This window comes from Aristolochia californica, unplaced genomic scaffold, assembly GCF_029961685.1.
Source record: "Aristolochia californica isolate CCGP_79_NKW_82.1479 unplaced genomic scaffold, dmAriCali1.0.hap1 SCAF_7, whole genome shotgun sequence".
Taxonomy (NCBI): Eukaryota; Viridiplantae; Streptophyta; class Magnoliopsida; order Piperales; family Aristolochiaceae; genus Aristolochia; species Aristolochia californica.
In genome coordinates, this window is record NW_027182268.1 from 39996857 (window position 1) to 40015276 (window position 18420).

The 18420-nt window shown below is 37.3% G+C and overlaps 3 protein-coding genes across 4 annotated transcripts; 1 reads left to right on the plus strand and 2 right to left on the minus strand.

Moving 5' to 3' along the window:
- Positions 1–495: 495 nt before the first annotated feature.
- Positions 496–3590, minus strand: LOC137937688 (uncharacterized). Its single transcript, XM_068782809.1, has 5 exons — positions 3466–3590; positions 3135–3208; positions 1958–2061; positions 994–1048; positions 496–909 (listed from the first exon to the last, which is right to left on the minus strand). Exons 1-5 carry the CDS (start codon positions 3559–3561, stop codon positions 780–782), a joined length of 459 nt encoding a protein of 152 aa, XP_068638910.1. The 5' UTR covers positions 3562–3590; the 3' UTR covers positions 496–779.
- A 1530-nt stretch (positions 3591–5120) lies between these two features.
- Positions 5121–14693, minus strand: LOC137936070 (probable galacturonosyltransferase 9). 2 transcript variants are annotated; one of them, XM_068780599.1, is made up of 6 exons: positions 14074–14693; positions 12852–13976; positions 9652–10577; positions 9154–9544; positions 7931–8031; positions 5121–6369 (listed from the first exon to the last, which is right to left on the minus strand). In XM_068780599.1, exons 1-3 carry the CDS (start codon positions 14215–14217, stop codon positions 10302–10304), a joined length of 1545 nt encoding a protein of 514 aa, XP_068636700.1. In that variant the 5' UTR covers positions 14218–14693; the 3' UTR covers positions 5121–6369; positions 7931–8031; positions 9154–9544; positions 9652–10301. The 2 variants fall into 2 exon arrangements, with proteins under 2 accessions (XP_068636700.1, XP_068636699.1); XM_068780598.1 differs by lacking the exon at positions 5121–6369 and having other exon boundaries at positions 7164–8031.
- A 2618-nt stretch (positions 14694–17311) lies between these two features.
- LOC137936918 (uncharacterized) lies at positions 17312–18381 on the plus strand. Its single transcript, XM_068781885.1, has 2 exons — positions 17312–17630; positions 18227–18381. Exons 1-2 carry the CDS (start codon positions 17474–17476, stop codon positions 18253–18255), a joined length of 186 nt encoding a protein of 61 aa, XP_068637986.1. The 5' UTR covers positions 17312–17473; the 3' UTR covers positions 18256–18381.
- The last annotated feature ends 39 nt before the right edge of the window (positions 18382–18420 follow it).

An 18420-nucleotide genomic window follows, 5' to 3' on the forward strand; every position in this document is an offset into this window, starting at 1 on the left:
CACATGAGAACTTCTTGCGGCAGTAACAAGAGACTATCGCAATGAGAGTCACGTAATGAGTTTATCCCTCGCAAGAGAAGAAAATATCCATGAGAACTTCTCATCACCTAGACAAATGTTTAGTGTTTCTCTGCATTTTGCAAACCAATACAAACTCTCAAAAACCAATCCCCTTCGTGTTCAAATTTACGTCTAAATTTCCTCTGGTTCCTGTATGTCCCAATTACACTTCTTCTATTAAATGCTAAACACCATAAAGCTCAGTTGTATCAAGAAGGGGATTTGCTCTAGATTGACAACAAACTCCTCACAAAGTGGGAGCAAATAATCTGAAGGAAAACCATTTCATGCCTCCAAACTCGTTTCATCCACCAATATCACAAGAATAGTTAGGAATGGCTTTGTAAAGGTATTGGCTCTTGAGAGTCGCCATTTCAGAATAGCCTCCGAAGACCTGTTTCTAGTCTTTTCCCCATTGAATTTCACCACACCAAAATACTAGGGAAAAAGAAACTCTATTTGTTACTTGGATTCTTGCCAATTTCTTTTTCTCTTCTCCTTGTTTCCTACAGTGTTCTTTCCTCAAGTGCCACGAAAGCCTCAATTTTAATGTGTAAACGTAAGTTTTCTGCTATTAAGTGTTTGAATGTTACAAAAGCCAGGCATCTGTGAGATAACTATTAACATCTACAATCGGTTGATAAAAAGTAATCCAGGGTGAAGCTACTAGTTACAAGTAACCATTTGTAAGGTCCACCAGGTGATAATTAGCAGTTGCATTAACTGCTCTTCTTGGACAGGGTTTTCCTGTTTGGCGTATTGGAGGAGGCTTCAGCTACTGATGGGGACGACCTACTTTGATCTTCACAACTTTGAACTGGGTCTATAAATGACTTTGTGCAATGCCACCTGAAAGCAAATAGAGAAAGAGACTCAGAGAATGGGAATGTTGCAAAAATTCAGAAGTGAACAAGATCTGAAATGGGTAGTTACCTGCTTGACTTTATAACTTCATTCTCTACCTTTGTTTCCTCGTCAAATATACTGCCTAACCATGCAAAATATGAATTTTTTTTGCAAAAAGGAGAGGATAAATTGGAAGGAAAGTATCAAGTAAAAAATAACAATCAAATATCAAAAGTTTTTAGGTCAATTTAGGTAATACAGTTACCAGCATAACAGAGACAATGGGACATCTAATAAATGAAGCTACCATGAGGAATATAAAAAACTTGATTACTTGCTCTAGGACCTATTTCTCTTTCATGAGCCCCGTCCTACACAAGGTGCTTCTTCAACTTATCAAAGTGATCTTTTTCTTCACCTATGAGACATGCAAAGTGTGAACTGGCATAAACCTTCTTATGACATTATTGAACTGGTAAGTAATAAGGCTTTTCAACGGAGTGAACAGAAAGCGGACATTGTCTTCTTCATTGAAAACCTGATCAGTTCACACATTATGACTAACAGTTCTTTCTGAGTTTAAGCATATAAATGACCTAGTTTCAAGTATGTGCAGTTCCCACTTCTAACACTCCATTTAAAACAAGAAATCATTAGGAAGGAATCATCTGCCAATCTGGTTGCTAGTTTATTATGACCATCCAGTGGCTTCCATTTCAGAACAATTCATAAAACACTAATGATAAATTTGGTACAGTAATCTGAGGAAGTATGAGCCAGACCTCGTAGGATTAGAGGTAGCCATTGATTTTTCTTCTTCTGGATGCCAAGAGGGAGCCATAGATTCAGGACTCATTAATTTGTAACATCATTAGCTTTTCTTTGTCTTGCTAAATGGTTGCTCCACTTTTTAATAATGGAGCTTCTTTATTCTGATTGGCACATGTGTTCAATTAAATTGTATGATGATTCCACTAGAAACACAATCACGATTGTAGCCAAAATGAAGCTCTTCATTGAAGTGTTTATAGAAAGAAAGGATGGTGTTTACCTCCATTGAAAGCCTTCCTAGAGAAGTATTTAGCTTCAATTCGACGTACATAATCAGCATGATATTTGTTGTACTTTGCTACAAGGTCACCAGCATCTGAGTCCCTAGGTGAAACAAGAGTAAAAAAAATCATTTCTTACTAACCCAAAAAGCACTAGGAGTGGATGATGTACTGTGAACAAGAATAAAGCTAACAAAGTTTTGATGCTGTTAACATTCCAGTGCTCATTCACGGAGAACAGCCCTACTGAATTCTTTCAATGCAAAAAAATTGAAAAATAAATACACAAATAATTACAGAGAGAACAATTGGTTGAAAAATCCATGCTTAGCGACAAAAACCAACTGTATTTCAGTTAACCTTTTTGTTATGAAAGCAGTATCTCAGTTAAGATGTTACTGTTACGGTTCTGACTCACTGTGAATTACATGGAGAAAGGGGGAGAAATGGGGCGGGCCACGTTTGACTTGATCAGAAAGCAATCTCAGACAGTTGTTCCGTGTTGCAGATTATCCACTGTTCATGAGATTGTACTTCATTTATATTGTCCATTAGATAGACCAAGAAATCTTACAAAAACACTAAAAATAATTCACATTTTCCAGCTTCACAGCTAGCATTTAATTGATCAGACCAAGAAACTACCAAGCAGAATACTCACATGTTAGCCCACCGACGTCAATTAGCCAATCCCCACATAGTCAGTAAGTGGCTCACATTATGATGATACAAAGAGATTATTGTAGCAGTTTTTGCCTCTAAAATTGAAATTAGAACTTTCCAATTATAAACCACCTGAATACGAGTGGAAACTATCTGCAGCCAATTCACGACCTAGTCAATATCCACTTATTATTCCAATTCCATTTCATTTATACTTTCAACAAGAGAACAAGTATGAGAGAAAATGACTGGCCATATAGCCTTCCTAGAAAATTTGTAACTTATAGTTCCATTCTTTCTTCTCCTTGTGGAAAATCCGCAGAATGTCCATAGAAAATAAAAAGCTGGATAGATCTATTGATTAAAAGGTTTCAAAACTCGTTAAAATATCTGGCTGGACAAGGCGACATCTGAAGAACAAACAAACCGACAACCTCAAGACTGTAAAATAAGATGATCTGAGCAACACCAAACAAATAGAGCTCACAAAAGAGACCGGCAAAGAGAACCCACATAACAATATTCAGCAATTCGTCACCGTCGCATTCAGAGGCGTCACTCACTGCTACGTCATCCGGCACAGTACCCTTGAAAACTAAAACACCTCAATCAGTACTCTCACGCGGAGGAAAGGTCACAAAGAGAACAAAAAGTAACATAACCAGCATATGAGCAGAAGCAGAAAAACCAAAGAGCAGAAGGAAACACCTTTGAGGTATCCACAAACTTCAACGATAAGGAAATGCCATAATTTGAACTTACAGAAAGAAAGGACTAGCATTCATGTTTTTGGGTGTGAGATTGGCGGGAAAATAAGAAGAGAAAGAGAGAAAGGAAGAGGTACCTGCAACGTCCTTTGAGGGTTTGTAGCGGTCTTCTCTGACGGGGAGGGGCCGACTGCATCAGTAGGAGACGGACTTGGAGAGGGGGGCAGAGCCATCTTAGAAATCTAGAGAGGGACTGGAAATATTCCGGTAGACCTGACCACGACCAGACTTCTATATGCTGTAATGCTGTCCCGCGTTTGAAATAATGGAGCCCAGGAATCCAGTCGTTTCGGACTTCGCCTCAAAATGATGCCTGCGAGTCGGCCCTTTTGAGTCCATGGTCATATTTTCCTTGTTTTAAACAGTAGTGGGCATATCAACGTTATGTTAAAATATTTTATGATTTATATTTTGAGGGAAATATTATGGACACAAAGTAACGTATAATGTGCAATATATGTGACATTTTGAGAGTGTGACAGATTATTAGGTTAGGGCATACTATTATAAAAGGAAATTACATATCAAGTTTTTGGAAATTTTATGGCCCCGTTAACGCCCTTGGTTGGAAATTTATATCCATGAAAAAGCTATAAATATTTTTCGTAAGATACATATTTCCAAAAACTTCAAATAAAATCTTATTAGTGCCTATATATAAGGTTTTTCCAAGGAAATATCTAAAACATGTCAGAGGTAGTTCCGGTCTACTTCTCTTGAGTAAGTTGGATTTTCATACTTACTATAAATGGGTAACTGAAAGAAAAAGTCTCGAACTTATCTAATGCTTTAGGGAAATTAACTTTAGGAAAAGTGACTTCACCAAATAAATTAGAATAATTAAACAAAAATTTAATAAAAGCGGGATTTGGAACTAAGGTCCATGAGACTATAAAAGATAGAAAATATAATAGTTCTTATAAAATAAACGTCACCAATGCATAATGATGTTTGTTATAAAATGTGAAACCATTAGCCATTATGTATTTGAGTGCTCAACTAGAAAATCAAAGTTGAATGTGAGAAGCAAATTTGGGCAAGGGAAGCCTAAATTTGTCTTCAAATGTTGAGACAATGGGATCCAAACAGATTTGGGTACCAAGGTCTTTTGATCTTCGAGCAAGGAGGGCATTCTCTGAGCGACGTTATATACTAAATGAAAATCAACGTAATATCTCGTGGCATATAAATTGAGCAAATCGAACTCCAAATTTGAAGTTCATGTCATTTTGGAGATTTATTATACGAGACTTGGTTTTGTGGATTAATTCCATGAAGACTTCAACACTCAACCTCATATACCAATTCTCGATCAGTTTATGCAGGCTTGAAATTTCTATAGAAATCAAAATCTTATATAAAATAGCACTTTAGTAACCATTAGCTTAAGGAGCATTAGATTATCAATAGCCAATAACATGTCAAGGAAAGATTGTGTTAGTTTTCAACTCAATCTGAGATTTGTTGGAAATAAGATTGGTTGTTCTTAAGTAAGGCTGTGCATATTAGTATTCATGTGATTAATTGATAAGCTGCTTGAATGGAAGTATGGATTCCAATCTAATGCCAACTGTATTCTCCTTTTAGTATCAAACACTACTGTAAAATGCCATCGTCTTCAACCTCGAGAAAATCCACCGACCACATTGACTCCATAAACGCCGACTTGTTTATGTTTAAAGTAAGATTTATAATAGAGGAGAGATAAAACTAAACCAGTCATGAACTCGTACTATGCTCTCTCCTCACATAAAGTCCGCTACATAGGTTTTTGGGTTTCATTTATTGTCTGCTTTCCATTACAGTGTGTATAAACTATAGCCTTTCCTTTAATGAGCTCTCGGTCGTAGTTCTCCCTTGTCGTCATTTTTCTGAAATCCAGGCCGTAGCTGCACTCACCCCATCTGGATCAAACTAGCCACCAACGAGGCTCGTCAGACGAGGAAGCCAGAGTAACAGTGGAGGGTGCTAGTAATATATTGAGAATGGGGCGGATAGAACCTTCTGTCTGTCTGCTAATGAAGCTTGAGCGGATCTCAATTTAGCAGCTTTTGATCAGCGATTCTCATGTCAAGAAAATAAATATTGGTTTCCGGAGCTTAGAAGTCAAAACTCGGAACTGTCGAGAGCTTTGTGTCTGATAACCAAGTCAAAGAGGACTTAATGGCCTCGGATTTCTAAACCTGTCGATGTACTCGACCATGCATTGCATTTCATTTTTTTCTGCATCACATAAAAAACCAGATTTATTGCCTGGTTAATGATGGTAAATACCTCAAATTTGGTTTAATGCTTCGAAAAGGGGCTGTCATAGACTGGAGATGAAATAATGGATGAAGAAGACTGGTGACTTTGCAAAGGATTGGCTTAGTTGCTTCCGATTACAGAGCAGCAATAAATTGATGAAAGCCACTTGTCTTTTATGGGTCGGAGCAGGTGAAGCCGTGAAAGTGCAGAAGAGAGGACAAAGGAGAACGCTTCTCTATGATGCTTAAACAGCGAGGCTACCGAGGTGGTGGAAATGGGTGGTTGACCTTTGATTGGTTTCAATGCAGTCGCCCGTGTCCTCGTTTCTCCATGCGATCCCGTGCTCTATCTGTAAATATATCAGAAAATATTATCTTCCCCTCTGGCTCTATAAAAGCTTCAGTAGTAACTTCTATGTCCACCGCCACCAATATCCAACCTCTCCTACAATGGCGAGGAATCTGTTTATCTCTGTTCCAGCTCTTGGTGTTCTTCTTCTTCTTCTGTTATCTACAGCTGCGATCACCTCCACGGCCGCAAGACCAGGCCCGCCAAATCCAACAGTGTCTACGCCTTCACCGACATCTCTGGTAGAATTTTTCCTCTTGTTTTACTGCTTGAGAATTTAATTTATTTGCTAGTTTACATTTTTCTGAGTCTGTTCGCTTCTCCCTTCTGTTCCATTGGCAGTCCAACGACAAGAATGACGAGTGCAGAGACCTGGATAGTGAAGCCTGCATGATGAAAAAGATGATGATTCACAAGGATTACATTTACACACAAGATATCGAAGAGCCTTAACGAATATATTTTTAGTTTTTTTTCTTTTTCTTTTTTGAGTTCCCACGAATCTCCAGTTTTTTCTTTCTGTTGTCATGAATCTGCAGTAATTGATTGTGTATGTTGGCTTCATTACCTTTTTCGGCTTTGGCATATGAAAATCCTTAACCTCGAACCGGTTCACAAACGAGTTTGAAAATATCATGTATAAAGTAGACAGTTTCCTAGTCAATATATTGTCTTGGATAAAATGACAATCCACTTCAATATGTTTTGATCTTTCATGACAAATTGTATTACACTCGCAAAAAAAATTGTTGTACAATTGTCATACCTTGTGTCCATCAAAATTGCAATTTAGAGGCCAATCCTCCATGAATTATTTTATCGACATCAATTAGATGTTTTATGCGTCATTGACATGTACTATGCTTCTGCACTAGACCTTGCTACTGCACTTTGCTTCTTACTCTATCATGTAACTAAATTAATCTATTTCCTAATGATTGTTTCAAGTACCTCAAGATCCTACAGACAACATCATGATGGACAGCACGAGGCGACTCCTTAAACTAACTAACCACATTGATTGCAAAGGGGGCTGCTATTATCTTGATTGCAAAGGTTACCTCTCTCACAAGTCATACCAATCATTTTCTTCAATTGCAAACTATATTGAAAAACATAATATGAGGGATATAAAATAATGGAATAATTTAATTGAGAAGTTATTTTACTAATAGACATCAAGTTTATAGGAAACTTAGAAAAATAATACATGTATGACAGTGAAATAGATGGCGACACTTGAACAACACCTTCTCTATAAACTTGAAACTATGACCTATCTGCAAGAATAACCACAACAATAGAAGAAAAATAAGGATGAGAAGAAAACACAGACTTATTTTGTGTCATCTGTGGAGATGCACTAGAATCAATTACCTAGCTACCAGCAAGAGTGACTTGTAAAATAGTCGTAATTGAGTGAGCAAACTAAGTATTTGGAGTGGTAGAAGAGCTACCTCCACTCGAGCCTGCCAATCCACTTTTCCGCTTCTCAACTAATTTCAATAATTCACCAATGAAAGTAATATCACTAGCAGAACCCTCTAGTGCTCCAGTTACATTATTAGTAGCCCACTCCTAGCATTGAGCAAAAACATGACCCACTTTGCTACAATGGTGACAAGTCCTATCTCAACCTCGACATCTACCACCATCTTTGCCACGACAACTACTACTACCTCTACCATTGCCTCCATGTCCTCAAAGGAGCATCCTATCGACACGAGTAGAGGAGGACAATAACGCAGACTTATTTTGTTACTGAGACTAAAGCACCAAATCACCAACCTTGGTGACTATAATATCAGCTCTACTAGAACATGCATAAGCACTAGTGAGTGTAAGAATATGTATTACCAAGGGAGAATTGAAGATGCTTTGAATGTTTACACTGGTCTACTACTTCTAGTGATGTAATAATAACTTTTTCTCTTCTTTCTTCCATACCTGAACTTCCCTCTGTTTTATCCTTAGGCGGGGGCATTGTGATTGGTGGTGGTTGTAGCCCACCAAGGCTGTCACAAAGAGTGGATAAACTCAAAGAAGCTCTGGATAACAAGGAATAAAGGTTATTTCTCTGCTCAAAAGGACTTGATGGATACAGGAATTATTGACCTGTCAAAGGTGTATCGCCAACAGTAAAAAGAGTACAATATCTAGATGATGAAGATGATGATGAGTATCTTTACTTGTATGTGGTCGCTATTATTATTATCATAATTGTCAAAAGTGAAGATTTGAGAGAAATAAGAGAGAAATAGAGAGGAGAGAGAAGATTTGAGAAGAACTCAAAAAGGTCTTATATCTCTCATTCTACATGTACATGAAATTTGGACCATAGACAAACTAAACAAACACAATAAGAAACCATAAAAATAGAAAACATATACTAAGGTAAAATGATCAAAATGCCTCTAAGTAAATTTTCTAACAATTATATTATTAGTTAAGTTGTTCTTAGTAAATGTGAATGATCGAGGCATATGGGAATTGGAGGATTTATGCAGTACACATTAACATATGTTGCAAATCATCCAGACAAAAGACACAGAAAGGGTAAAAAGCTCAAGACTTGAAAAATGTGATTGGTGAATGAGACTGATTAGCTTCCACAAATATTTATCTCAAACATTTTTTTCTTTCATTATTTGATGTGCAGGCACAATGAAATGTTAAAGCCAGGGGTAAAAGTCACTTAACTGAGTTACTTATTCTTGAAACTTATCTTTGTTTTAATAAAACCAGCCTTCAGGTATTACTTCCCTGACATCATCTATGAACTGCACGCAAGCATCTATGTATATTTTTGTTCTAAAGTAATTATTTGAATGGCCCCTGACATATCTTTTTAGAGATGGAATTTGCATTGCTGACTCTGCAAGATACAATTAACAGGACTTCTTTGACCTGATATTCAGGTATCTATTTTTGGCTTCCTGAAACTATTAAATCTGTGGGACAACCGATTCTTTGAGTATGCTGCTGTTTCAACACCAAAAAAACATAATATTCAGATGAAATCACTGGTGAAAATGGATATGTTGAAACAAATTTTAGCTCACTATTTACTTGTGGCGGACACATTCTGTGCCTACAAGAAACGAAGATTTCATTCACAACATCTAACAGGAGGGGAAGGTCCATGAAGAAAAGATGGTAAACAGCATCACCTGAAGCTATCGTTCATACCAGAGACAGTATGGCCTCCCACTTATTTCTTTATTTTCTTTCTCTTTCATTCGTCTCTTTCGATGAATCACAGATAAGAACACAGTTAGTAGCACTCACTTAGCATGAAGGGCATATTTAAATGATTTAATAGAGAAAAAATATTTGTGGTGGTATCTCTGGAAGTCGAATTCATCAAGCAAATACTCACATGAGGGGCAAAAAGCAGAGGCGCATCGTCACAATGTGCACCCTCCTCACACAAGACGCCTGTTTCCTCTGCTTTTAGCATGCACAGGTGACGAGTACTCTACTGACCAAAACTCCAGAGGCATCATCACTGCATTCAAAACATAAGCTTCTTAAGTTTAACTAGCTGTGTGAAGTGTCAACCTGCATTACAAGATAAAAAAAATTGTACATTAGTTTGACAAAATGAGAAGAACGCCATCAACTGAACATGTATAACTCTAAATCTACAAGCAGGTAGGAAAACTCACAGGCAACTTCGATCAACAACAGAATATGGCTGCACAGTAGGCCAACTCTCTTTTGCATTATTTCCCAGTTTGATTCTTAACCAAAAAAGGTGACTGCAATCTAATAATGCAAATTATAAGTTCCCTGTGTCAACAATCATACCAGCCATGTACTCATATTGAAATACAGTAGGCTTAAGAGCAGACTTTGTTCACAGTATTTATAGGTACTCGTATCCAAGTCTGTCTTAACCAGACATAGTTCAGTTTTTTTCTCACTAACAAAACTACAATCAGTTCCCCCTGGGTAGATAATCAGTACAAAACAGAACCCTTATATATAATGGTTAAACTACTGAAGGAATCACAAGAAGCGCAAAAACGGACATTGGGATGAATGCAGTAAATTTTTACTTGTATTCCTCAATCCACAACCAAACAAGCTGAAAAACCTGTTAATAACATTAAAAAACTCTACATTTTTCTCATCTTGTCAGTGAATCTTACGATTCACATCTCAAAACAATTTACTTGTTTCATTCGTGTAATTTCAATTGACTGATAATAGTGCGAAAGAATTTCAACCAGTTCCAAGCACCTCATAATCTCACATAGTTTGAATATCTTCAATCTCTCTCTTTTGTCATTTCTCCATCCAAAAAATATTTCACCTAAAGCCCAAAATTGCATGCCTGCACGAACTCCATATCGCTGTCCACATACTTGGTCCAAAGTTCCTTGAACTGGTTCATTGCAATATCAAGCCATGGCTTCATGTCTCCATTGAAATGTATGACTGCAGCCTGCTTGATGTCATCCATGCTTATGCTAGGATTGTAGCCCAAGCCCATCACATGCCAAGATTTATCCAGTGGCTTAGTTGTCCCATAGAAAGTCACAAGGCCCAGTGGAAGTCTACCAGTCTTCCACAGTGTGTTATTCTCATTCTGAAAAATTCATCAAGTAGAAACATTTGAAAATTAGAATTCTGTGAGAACCAGAACATGTATTAAAAATTTTCCGGAAACAAGTCATCATAACAACAAAAGAGGCAACTCATAATTAGCAAACAGCAGACAGACAAAGCAAACAACAAGTACTTGTTAGTAGGCCAAAAAATGTTGGATAATACCTGTTGAACTGTAGTATGTATGAGACAGTTCATATTTATATCCTTCACAGGCAGGATGTCCTTAGCCCACTCATTAAATAATTCTAGTTGCCAATCATATATAAGGACTTCATCAATTACAAACTAGTCCTTAGAAGATTTTTCATATTGAAAGGAATTTTTTTATATCGCCTGATATAATTATTTGAATGTGAACATCCTCAATAAAATTCTAAGGGCAATCTTCACTGCACCTTAACCCATCAATAAATCATAGAGAGCATGCGGACAAATCAAGAGTGTATTGTATGCAACATACAAAAAAATATTACAGTGACTTCAGTTAGGTGTAGACTTGAATTTACAATCCCAAAAAACATAATTCATCCTAAATGACAAGTTTTCGATAGGTCCGTTTTTAGGAAAAATATCAGAAATTGCTACACTTCTGCAAAATTTTAAGTAAACCAGGAATTTCAAATATTTAACAATTGAACTTGAGTCAAACTGGCAAAATTAAAACAGAAAAAAGGTGAACTTTTGAAATGGTTACAGTCAGACATATTCTCCATCTTTCACAGTAAAACAACAATTGAAGAATAAAGAAAGGATGTTCAACAGAAATTGTTTAAGACCATGCATACACGATTTCTTATAAACACTGACTTAAAAACCAGAATCACGTAGGAAGATTTGACTCTATATGGGAAGATTCACCACACCTTTAACAGTTGAAGGGAATCCCTCAGTCGTCATTAGCTAGGCGAGTGGGAAAAAGTACCGTCTTAGCCGTTGTTTAATACTCTTTTATGAAATTGAGAACCTATGTATAAATAGAAATGTCATCAGTATAGAAGAGTCATTAGTATCGCAGACTCTTTGGCTAGGGAGGGGGTTTCCTGGATGCACCTCACTATAGGAATCTCAGTCCCCTCTATAGTCCCTCACACTTCTATGGGGGAATCTTTTTTCTGTGTTTTTTACTTCCTCAGTATGCTCCATGCATTTGCACTCTTGCCTCTCTCAGAAGCCTTCTTAACAGAATCCTTTTTCTCATCATTGTAAAAAAAAAAAAACACGGTTTGATATTTGAAGCAAATGTCTATACCAAAGGAATAACAGAAATTCATATTTTACAAAGTCGAATCTAAATTGAACTGTAACTTATTTTCTGCAAAAGTCAAACCATCGTACTGGTATGGAAGCAAATGGAACCCATACATCTAGATTGAGAAATGTTAGAGAATAAGAAGTTAAAAACTTGTTTTCTTCTGCATTTTCAGTAAAAAAATTTTAGCACTAGAATGCCTCACTCTTTTATCAAGTGAAGAGCAGTTTTGTCACTAAGAAAACAGAGACTTAAAATAAGCAATAGGGGTCGAGCAGTTACAAGGATTAATCACTTGCTTTTCTCTCTTGTGTTTACTCTCGCTGTCTCAATTCCTCTTTCTCTCTCCTCTTCCATATTCTCTTCACTGTGGTCTCAACCTCTAAAACAGGAACTTATCTCTTCTTTTTTTTGTTTTCTATAAGAATCTTATAAAATATGGAGACTAAAAGCTTCAACAAGGTATCAGAGAGATTTCTTATTCTCTAACAAGAACCATGGGATCATTATTATTCAACAAACAAGATTTTAGGAAAATATACGGCGATGGAACGGAAACAAGTTTGCTAGGTTTGGCAAACAAAGTGCAGTGCAAGGAATACCAACAACAGATAACCACAAATTTTGTTAAACTGGTAAATCCAAGGCCGTAAAGTAGAATCAGAACACTCAGTCTAGCACTCATCTGCACATTGATTGGCTTCCACAAGCAAATAGACAACAAATAGTTAGCAGTAATTATTATTAGTAGTAGTATTATTATTTTATGAAGCAAGTTAGAAGAAATCATAGAATTCAAATTACCTAACACCAAAGAAAAGCAAAGAAATGACAGTGAGGTCATCTTGCCACGCAGGCTAATGTCATGGCTTATCTTTTGCCCTAATACCCATGTCAGATGTTTGATTTATGTGTATAAACGTCTGAATAAACCTATGAAATGTCTGTCATATGTTGCATCATTTTGAAACCAGTAACAAAATAAATGGAAATGGGTCTCACCATGTTCATCCAGTAACGGTACTGATCAGTGCTCATCTCCCTCCTCCATGCATCCAAATTAAACAAGTTCATCCCAAACGCCCACGCACAAGCTTTTGGAATAAACCTTTCTCTAATAACCGGATGGGAAAAATTCAAGTAATGCCCAAACCGATGAAATGGTCCAAAGCAGATTTCAACAGCCCCATTAACCTTGCCTTCCATATTAATCCGCCAAAGCCTTGTCAAGTCCCTCTGTACGACGACATCATCATCCAAATACAAGATCTGGTGCAAATTCGGGTACATCTCTGGTAGATAAAATACCATGTGGTCCAACGACCGCAAACGAGATGAATCAAACAGATCAAAATCCTCCATGGCCTTAACTTCTACAAGAGCGCCGCCAAGGATAGGACGCATCTTGAACCACACTCGCATGGCCGCAACCATCATCCGGTTGGTCACGATGTGGAATACATGCTTCGTCGGTTCGAGCGTGTTCCGAGCACAGGAATTTACCACTACCGACGCTGCAATCACATTATCGGAGAAGATGGCATAATGGTAAAGCGAGGGATCCTCGAAAGCTTGATGCTTCTCCTCAACGTACTCCTCCGGATGGGCGATTAGCTCATTGACCAATCGCATGGCAATGCAATGCAGACTTTTGGGGATAGACTTGGCTGAAATTAAGCTCGAAACCGCGCCGTGCTTTTTAGCTTTGGTTAACTGCTCATTAACAGCGAAGATGGTATCCTTCAATTTCTGGATTTTGAGTTGGTTATCAAAAGATTCTTTAGTTTCCACAACCAGCTGGCGAGCAACCTTGATCCGTTCTTTGGCATCCTTCTCAAATTGGCGAAGCACGTCTTCGTCAATCGGAGCATCTGTATCAATCAAAGCTTGCTTGTAGGCTGGTCGAGAGGTAAGATCGGAAAAATCTCGCACAAGATCCTCGAAGGTCTTAAGCTGTTTAGAGTTTTCGAGCTTCAATTTCCGAGCATAAGCAGTGTAAGCATTCACTAACGCGATATGGTCAGTGGCTTGTTTGTAAATAAGATCCAGTCTCGTCTTCAGTGGATTCGATTTGAGGGCCAGGAATGTACGACTAACATAGGCGGGAACAGTCCCTGAATTTGGACTCTGTAGGGCAAAACAATAAATGGGTTGTCAGAAAATCCAAAAACAAGAATCGAAATTCGATAGATTGCCGAAAGAAACCGAGGAACATAGCGCTCACCTGTTGGATGGAGGCGGGGTTGGTCGTAAGGACGACGGAGACGGCAGCCAGGAAGAGAAGCGTGAACAAAGCGGAGACAAAGACCCGATAGGTAAAGAAGTTGCGGAAGGTGGAGCCCCGGCTGCTGCGAGCGGCGGTACCCATCTCTAGATTGATAGCAGTGCTCTCCCGTATTTAGGTCAATGCGCAGAGGAGCCGTTCGAGGAAATTACGGAGAGACGAGACGCATCAGCTCTCAGTCCAGCACTGAGCCTCCGCGGCGCGGCGAGGAAGGGGAAGATTTTCCGCATAACCCTTTCATCAGATCTTACACCCAGAACGATAGATATCAGTTCCCCATTTTTTTCACCGTACGCCGACAGCGAGGAATTATGGACGAACGAGAGAGAGGCAATTCTCCCAGAAGCCAGAGATGGCGACAGCCATGTGCTAATGTGAATGTCTAGCGCTTTTCGTTTTACTTTCCTGGTAATCGTAATCAAGGCTCTCGAGTTTCGACTTCCAACTGGAAGAAAGTGCCCCAACCATATTTAATGGTTTTGATCCTATTCGCACCGACTTTATTCCTGTTTTTCAGATCTACCGTACCGGAATTGCAGCCACTTCATCTCTGAATTTCACCGTGAATGCCGTGGACAGACAAGTAAACAATGGAAAGATACTATCAACGGAGAACTGATCTTTTCAGGATCTGAGTACTCCGAGCCGGCACATATGTTATTTTGCGTTTCGGACGGCCCGGAAGCCGAGTTCAATCAGAGTTCAAACTCGAGCCACATTTTAATTTTTTTTATTTATTTTTCATTTGATTTCTTAAATAATGACGTCATTGGACGTCATTGGGTCAATTGATGGCTAACCTGGGTCTAACTGAATCGGATTGCATTGCCGGTAGTTTGGCTCGGTGCCGGCTCGGTTCAATTTGTTATTACCTTAATGAGCCGAGCTCAAGTCAGGTTCGGTTCGTCGGCTTGCGAGCCGGCTCGAGGTGAGTCGGGATCAGTCGGGTCGGGATAGGGGGAGCGGGAGCGAGAGCGAGATTGAAGGGGGAAAAATTTTCCTCGCCTCGTCGGTTGTTGTCACCGCCTCTTACCACCGTCGACAGCGGCTCTCCGGCCACCTTTGTGGCCATCCGTTTGATTTCTTCCTCTGATTTTTTCCCCTCCTCACCGTCACCACTATTTTCGTTGTCACCGCCGTCACAGTCGTCATCCCCGATGACAGGTCCTCCCCAACATTGTAACCCCCTTCCCTCCGCGTTGTCTCGATGGAAAACCTGAACCAGTAAGTTTAGGGGATAAATAATCTCCCCCCTCCCCCGTGCGAAAATGATTTTGCACGTGCGAGATCATAAAGTAAAAAAAACAAAAAAAAAAATTCCTTAAACTCTCCTTCCTCATAGCTCTTGAAAAAATTAAAAATATATTTTATAAAAATAAGTTTATATGATGTCTCATGTTTTTTAAATAAAGTATATAACAGTTGATGTTGTAATACTTTTAGCATGAAGCAATTCTCATTGCAATTTTGTGTTTGACATTTTATTTGATTAAAAATGTATCGATAAGTATAATAATATATTTGATTGTTTAATAATTTTTATTTATATCCCTAGAAGAGGCAATAAAAGGTCCATTTAACTTTCCTAAGAAAATTTTAAAATATTTCTTGTAATTTTCTAATAAGTCATTAATAGTAATAGGATTTTATTTAAAGATTTTTTTGGGAATATGTATCATAGTAAAATATTTATAGTTTTTCCTAAAATATAAATTTTCATCTAGGGGCGGGCACTAAGGAGGCTATAGTAAATTTATAGCCAGATTCAAAAATTACAAAACAAACTAGACAACAATTGGAGTAAAAAATATTAATATTGGTGCATTTTAATCTATTATTGAAATTCAATCCTGAACCTCATTATTTTTTTTAAATGTATGCATAATTTTATATATAATTTATTTGAAGCCACCCCTACGTGCGAGATCATAAACAAGGAAGAAAAAAAACTCTTTGTCCTTTCCTCATGGTTTTTGAAGAAATTGAAAAGATATTTTAGTAGAAATACGTTTCTAGAAACTATTAGTGGTTTTTTCAATAAATGTTAAAAAAAAATTAATAGAAATATAGGGACAATTAGCACCTCATGTTTTTTTTGAGAATATTTTTCTAATTATAAATTCTTGTTAAAAAATCATATAATTTTCTAAGTAAGATTTTCTTGCCAAGATGGGCTAGAAAACCATATAGAAAAATTTTGAATAAGTATTTGACAGTTGATGATATAATCCCAATTTTGTGTTTGACGTTTTATTTGATTAAAAATTTATCAATAAGTATAATAATATATTATATTAATTATTAATTATTATTTATTTCCTTAGAAAAGGTAATAAGAGATTCATTTAACTTTCATAAAAAAATTTAAAATATTTCTTGTAATTTTCTAGTAAGTCTCTAATAGTAATAGGATTTTATTTAAAGGTTTTATAATTTTTATTTGGGAGATTGTAAATTAATAGTGATATTTCATTTAATTTTGTTATGTTTGATTATTGTAGGGAATTTATTCATAATGTTATGCATTGTATGGTGTGTTTAGACAATTTATGGAGTATATAAACAATTTCATGGGGTGTTTATGGAATGTATAGACATTTTTATGGAGTGTTTATGGAGTGTTTATGCAGGTATTATGTATATAAATTATGCCCAATTTTAAGTAGAGGTTATGCCGAATTTTATATAAGTATTATATACATAGATTATGTTCAATTTTAAGTAGAGGTCATACCCAATCTTATACATGTATTATATATATAGGTTATGCCCAATTTTATGTAGAGGTCGTACCCAATTTTATATAAAATATATACATAATTTTATATACAATTTATTTTATATATATATTTTTAAAAAAATTTAAATATATATTGAAGCTCGAGCTCGGTTAAAATTTTTGGGTTCGAACTCGATAACAATTTTAGGCTCGAGACAAGGTTCAACTTGAAGCTCGGCTTGAAATATTTAAATTAAGCTCGACTCAAACATAGGATCCCACCCCTACTTGTCGGAGTGCTAAATCCGGTTTTAATTTTTTTTATTTGTATTATGATGTTTTCCAATTTTCTTTGTTCAGTCATCAAGTTTACACGATTCGACTCAGACAGAGTCGCTTGCTTTCCGATACAATGATGCCTCATGTCACACTTGCCTTGTCCCGACTGCCTCAATTCTTTGAGTCGCCTCGTGAGTTCGAGAGAATAAGAAGCACAGAAACAGAAACGTGCGATCCGTTTCGGCACCGGCTCCGTGTTCTCATTTTCTCAGACGGCCAGATCCCCAAGTAGAAGTTCGTGCAATCGAGATCTCCTTCTTCTCAATAGTAGAGGTGTGGAAGATGCTGGGTATTAATCTCCAATGCTTATTTGACTTGTTCATCGCCGGCATCTCTTTGATGATCGGTTTCGGGATTTTCGCGTTTGCAGCTTCCGTTCTCTGCTCAGCCGCGTTCTTGAACATCGCAAAGGGCGTCTCAATTTCTGAGAGGCAAAAAGGTTTCTGTCTTGCCGTCTCTTGATTTTTAAGCCTTTACCTTCGATTTTAGTAGCTGTGAGGGTAGGGTTCCTATAGTCTTCGGGATAAGTTCGGGTGATTTATTTCATTAAAAGAGGTTTGCTATAGTCATACTTATCAATTTTGTTCCTCTTCTTTGCTTTAGATTAGGGTTCTGTCTATGTTGATTGATTATGTTTTCTTTTTAAATGATCCCATGTTTGTTTTCTTTGATGCTTGGGGCCGGCAAACTTTGAATTTCTCCTCTCTTTTTTCCCCGGTTGGGAAAATATTGAATATTTGTTCACAGTTGAATTGTCCTAAAATTATCTACTCATTCTTAAGCTATCGTCCAAGTGATTTCATTCCTTCATTCTTTGAATAATCATTCTACAAAGTTGACGACATGAAGAACTTATTTGCTATGTTGAAGCTGAGATTTCTTATTCCCTTCTTTGAAAAAAACACTCTGCATACTACTACTACTACAAAGGAAGATTACGAGACGATTTGTTGATCTGGCTTCATGTTTAAATAAGCGATCTTTCTTGAACTGCTTTTGATGATTATGTTGTCGTTTTCTTCCAAAAATTCCCAGGTGAAGTCGCGAAGGAGAAGACTTCATAAACTAGGGAGTGGTGAGAATAAAAGCATCATACTTGTAAGAACCTGAAACATCTGAACATGTTTGATGAGCAAGAAGTCCCTGAACGGGATCTACCAAGGCAGCATACTGAAATCCAGGGATGGAGATCAACGCAGTATAGGATACTGGACCAACTGATCAAGCTC

Excerpts from the sequence above, each read along its gene's own strand:
- LOC137936918 (XM_068781885.1), top strand. The coding sequence starts at position 17,474 with ATGCTGGGTATTAATCTCCAATGCTTATTTGACTTGTTCATCGCCGGC. Across the intron at positions 17,631-18,226 it reads AATTTCTGAGAGGCAAAAAG|GTGAAGTCGCGAAGGAGAAG; the intron begins GTTTCTGTCTTG and ends AAAAATTCCCAG.
- LOC137937688 (XM_068782809.1), bottom strand. The coding sequence starts at position 3,561 with ATGGCTCTGCCCCCCTCTCCAAGTCCGTCTCCTACTGATGCAGTCGGC. Across the intron at positions 1,049-1,957 it reads TAGGAAGGCTTTCAATGGAG|GCAGTATATTTGACGAGGAA; the intron begins GTAAACACCATC and ends TTGCATGGTTAG. Across the intron at positions 910-993 it reads GAAGTTATAAAGTCAAGCAG|GTGGCATTGCACAAAGTCAT; the intron begins GTAACTACCCAT and ends ATTTGCTTTCAG.
- LOC137936070 (XM_068780599.1), bottom strand. The coding sequence starts at position 14,217 with ATGGGTACCGCCGCTCGCAGCAGCCGGGGCTCCACCTTCCGCAACTTC. Across the intron at positions 13,977-14,073 it reads ACCCCGCCTCCATCCAACAG|AGTCCAAATTCAGGGACTGT; the intron begins GTGAGCGCTATG and ends TTTGCCCTACAG. Across the intron at positions 10,578-12,851 it reads ACCGTTACTGGATGAACATG|AATGAGAATAACACACTGTG; the intron begins GTGAGACCCATT and ends TGAATTTTTCAG.